We start from the raw sequence: 3845 nt of genomic DNA, 5'->3' as shown, positions 1-3845 counted from the left end.
CAACCGGCGGGATCCCCGCGGCGGGCAGGGGCAGCCAGCTCCCAGCCGTCGCCCTGGGGGCGGGTCTGGAGGAGCAGGACTCTGCCCCCAACTCCGGGAATCCCGCCCGGACCCCCGGCGGAGCTGGAGCACCCAGCGCTAGCGTGAGCCGGGCGGGTCTCTTCCATTGCAAATACTATGAAAGAATAAAACGCCTCCGGCCCAGCCGCGGGGGTGCAAGCCCGGGAAGCTGCCCTTCGAGGTAGCATCCGCAATGCTGCCAGGCCCCGGGGTCTGAGCCTCTGAGGTGACAACTGCCCCTCTGAACTTGGCGCGGCGCGAGCCCGGCGCTCCGGCTCCGGCTCCCCGGCCCGCGCGCTCCGGCGGTGGCGCCCGCAGCCCGCTAGCGGCCAGCTCGGGTGGAGGGGCGGAGCTCCGCTTTCGCCCCGCCCCCTCCCGGCGCAGCCAATGGGCAGCGGCGCCCAGCCCCACGTGAGGCGAGCCCGGCCGGGCAGCAGGCAAAATGTGAATGAGAAAGAGGAGCGCGATTTAAAGGTGCTGGCGGCGCCCGCCGGAGACAAGTGCGCCGGCTTCGCGCGCTCCCCAGCGGCCTGCGGTGGGCAACGGACGGCGGGACAGACAAACGGACTCACGGACCTCTGCTAGCCGGGGCCGAGGCCCGCAGACGCGACGCGCGCGGGCTCCGACGGGCAGGCGGCGGGCGACGGCTCCAGCGAGCCCGCGGGGCCCGGGCGCCCTCTCCATTCCGGGGCGCACAGCCTCTCCTCGCGCGGCGCCCGCACCCGCGCCCGCCAGGCATGCAGCGGGCCCAGGACTGAGGGGCGGCGGCGCGTGCTCTCCGGGTCCCGCGTTCCTGGAGGTGCTCCCGGCGTCCGGCGGGCTTCCCGGCGGCGGCGCGGGGACTTTTCGCCTCTCGCTGGCCTCTCCCGAGCGCGTCTATGAGCGCAGCGTTCCCGCCGTCGCTGATGATGATGCAGCGCCCGCTGGGGAGTAGCACCGCCTTCAGCATAGACTCGCTGATCGGCAGCCCGCCGCAGCCGAGCCCCGGCCATTTCGTCTACACCGGCTACCCCATGTTCATGCCCTACCGGCCGGTGGTGCTGCCGCCGCCGCCGCCGCCGCCGCCCGCGCTGCCTCAGGCCGCGCTGCAGCCCGCGCTGCCGCCCGCGCACCCACACCACCAGATCCCCAGCCTGCCCACTGGCTTCTGCTCCAGCCTGGCGCAGGGCATGGCGCTCACCTCTACGCTCATGGCTACGCTGCCCAGCGGCTTCTCCGCGTCGCCCCAGCACCAGGAGGCGGCCGCCGCCCGCAAGTTCGCGCCGCAGCCGCTGCCCGGCGGCGGCAACTTCGACAAGGCGGAGGCGCTGCAAGCTGACGCCGAGGATGGCAAAGCCTTCCTGGCCAAGGAGGGCTCGCTGCTCGCCTTCTCCGCGGCCGAGGCGGTGCAGGCGTCGCTTGGTGAGTCGGCGGCGCGCGCAGCCCGGACGCGGGGCGGGAGGGGTCGGGGGCGGGCCAGCTCCGGGTTCCCGCGGGAGCCTAGGGTGCGAGGCCGCGCCCCCGCCAGCGCAGCCGGAGGACGCGGCCCGGCTGCGCCGCGAGGCCTCCGGGGGCATTTAGAGCCACGCAACAAGCGGGGTCTCCGGGGGAGCATTTAGCGCCCCCGGAACAGCTGCTGCTCGGGACGGCCTATCAGTGTGGCAGTGCGTTTGGCGGAGTCCACCTCTCCCCCTGAGCTGTGACCTGGGCTGTCCCGGTTAAGTTGCAGCCTTCAGGGCAGGCGGGTTGGGCTGCGCCCAGGAGCGCCCAGACTTACTAAACCCCTTCACCACTGGGCTTGCAGCTTGCCCGGGAGAACTGGATTCCTGGGAGGCGGTGTGTCTGCCTGTGTGTTGGAGTATCTGGTGGTATCTTACAAGGCTACGGAACACTCCCCCCGACACTTTGACTAACTATCTGCCTTAAAAAAAAGATGCGCTCTGGCATCTGCTTGTCCCAAAGCCCCCACTCCTGCTGCGATGAAATTTAGATGCACTAAATTTTCACTGTGGGAGGGCAGGATGTGTCGAGAACCCCCATCCCCGTCCTCACCCAGCCTTCTCCTCGGGGATAAAGGGGATGCTATCTTGGGCCTCACGCCTCCTGCTACTTCCCCTTAAGCTCCTGAGGCAGGGAGGGTGCGGAGGAGGCCTGGCGGCCCCTTGAGTGATGGTTCTGGGCAAAGGGCCGTCGCCTGAGCTGCCTCCTCTCCTTTGAGCTTTCTCACGCTCTCCCCACCCCGCCTCTGCTCCTCAAAGGCCAGGAAATCACAATGTGTTAATGTCATAGAAAGACAATCCGCCAAGGGGGGCGTGGGGGGTGGAATGCCCAAGCGACGGTGGGAAGAGTAAAGGAAGGCCAGTGTGCGAAATGTAATAAAACGCCGTTTGGTTTTGCTTTCAGTCGGGGCTGTCCGAGGGCAAGGGAAAGACGAGTCAAAGGTGGAAGACGACCCGAAAGGCAAGGAGGAGAGCTTCTCGCTGGAGAGCGATGTGGACTACAGCTCGGATGACAATCTGACTGGGCAGGCGGCTCACAAGGAGGAAGACCCCGGCCACGTGCTGGAGGAGACCCCGCCAAGCGGCAGCGCCGCGGGCAGCACCACGTCCACGGGCAAGAACCGGCGGCGGCGGACTGCCTTCACCAGCGAGCAGCTACTGGAGCTGGAGAAGGAGTTCCACTGCAAAAAGTACCTCTCCCTGACCGAGCGCTCGCAGATCGCCCACGCCCTCAAACTCAGCGAGGTGCAAGTGAAAATCTGGTTCCAGAACCGACGGGCCAAGTGGAAACGGGTGAAGGCGGGCAATGCCAATTCCAAGACAGGGGAGCCCTCCCGGAACCCTAAGATCGTCGTCCCCATCCCCGTGCACGTCAGCAGGTTCGCTATTAGAAGTCAGCATCAGCAGCTGGAGCAGGCCCGACCCTGAGGGCCCAGGGAAGGCCCAGGCTGGCACCTACCTGCCAAAGCCCCAGTACCCGAGGGAACCCGTGGTGAACTCTACTGTGTTTGAAGCAAAACTCAAAGTCACACCCCTACTGTGGACATCCTAAGAAAATTGAGAATATATTCATTAAACAGGCTTAAAAGACTGCTTTTGAAGGGGCTACAGCCACACCGGAAACACACTAAATATTTATTGTACTATCCTACTTTGTACATAGATATCTATATAGACTGGATATCGGCTGCAGTATTTTGAAAGTTATAGGACCAAATTACCCAGTGATATTCTCCACTCACATTCCAGAAGAAAACAAAACGTCTGCTGTAATCTGCCGCGTTAGCAGCCACCTTTCCATACTTTTCCAAAGGTAAACATAAAACACAAGAACAAACACTGGGGTTTAAACTTATTTTTGTTTCTATTCTGGCTTTTTGAGTTGACTGAAAAGCAGACACTGTTGGGCAACCTGGAAATTTGCTTTGCTTTGCTTTGGTTTTGCCTGGCTTTTTCCCCTGGGGTTGCGTATCCTATCTGAGCCATGTCTGAAGCACGTCTCTGTTGTGTTTAATTTATTTCAATGTAGCTTATTTTCTTATAAGTTATGACATTTAAACAATTTCGGTCTTGTGAATAATAAAAAGAGAGGGGGAAAAAGAAGAGACCAATCCTTGGGCCTCATAAGTGTGTCCAGAACTTGATCGTCCTGGGGGCACTGCCAGGGTGTGGTGGGCAACTGTTCTGAGACCAGTGCTGGATAAACATCCCCTGGCCAGGTCTCCAGGCTGGCTGGACTTGGGCCACACAGCACCTTACCAGGTTTTGAATTGGAGGGCAAGATCTCCAGTAGGGTTATGAATTTAA

The 3845-nt window shown here is 62.4% G+C and overlaps 1 protein-coding gene across 2 annotated transcripts; it reads left to right on the top strand.

The window, feature by feature from the left end:
- The first annotated feature begins 553 nt into the window (after nt 1-553).
- GBX2 (gastrulation brain homeobox 2) lies at nt 554-3640 on the top strand. Of its 2 annotated transcripts, none has more exons than XM_012648835.1 (2): nt 554-1461; nt 2443-3640. In XM_012648835.1, the coding sequence occupies exons 1-2, from the start codon at nt 939-941 to the stop codon at nt 2964-2966; spliced, it is 1047 nt and encodes a 348-aa protein (XP_012504289.1). In that variant the 5' UTR covers nt 554-938; the 3' UTR covers nt 2967-3640. The 2 variants fall into 2 exon arrangements, with proteins under 2 accessions (XP_012504289.1, XP_012504290.1); XM_012648836.1 differs by having other exon boundaries at nt 554-1525; nt 2443-3130.
- Nucleotides 3641-3845: the final 205 nt, after the last annotated feature.

This window comes from Propithecus coquereli, unplaced genomic scaffold (assembly GCF_000956105.1).
Source record: "Propithecus coquereli isolate 6110/MARCELLA unplaced genomic scaffold, Pcoq_1.0 Scaffold295, whole genome shotgun sequence".
In the NCBI taxonomy this organism is placed as follows: domain Eukaryota; kingdom Metazoa; phylum Chordata; class Mammalia; order Primates; family Indriidae; genus Propithecus; species Propithecus coquereli.
This window is presented reverse-complemented; position numbering and strand designations above follow the sequence as displayed.

What these genes read in the sequence shown, in the direction of transcription:
- GBX2 (XM_012648835.1), top strand. Translation starts at nt 939, where the DNA reads ATGAGCGCAGCGTTCCCGCCGTCGCTGATGATGATGCAGCGCCCGCTG. An exon ending in GGCGGTGCAGGCGTCGCTTG is followed by an intron (nt 1,462 to 2,442) that starts GTGAGTCGGCGG and finishes TTTTGCTTTCAG; the next exon opens with TCGGGGCTGTCCGAGGGCAA.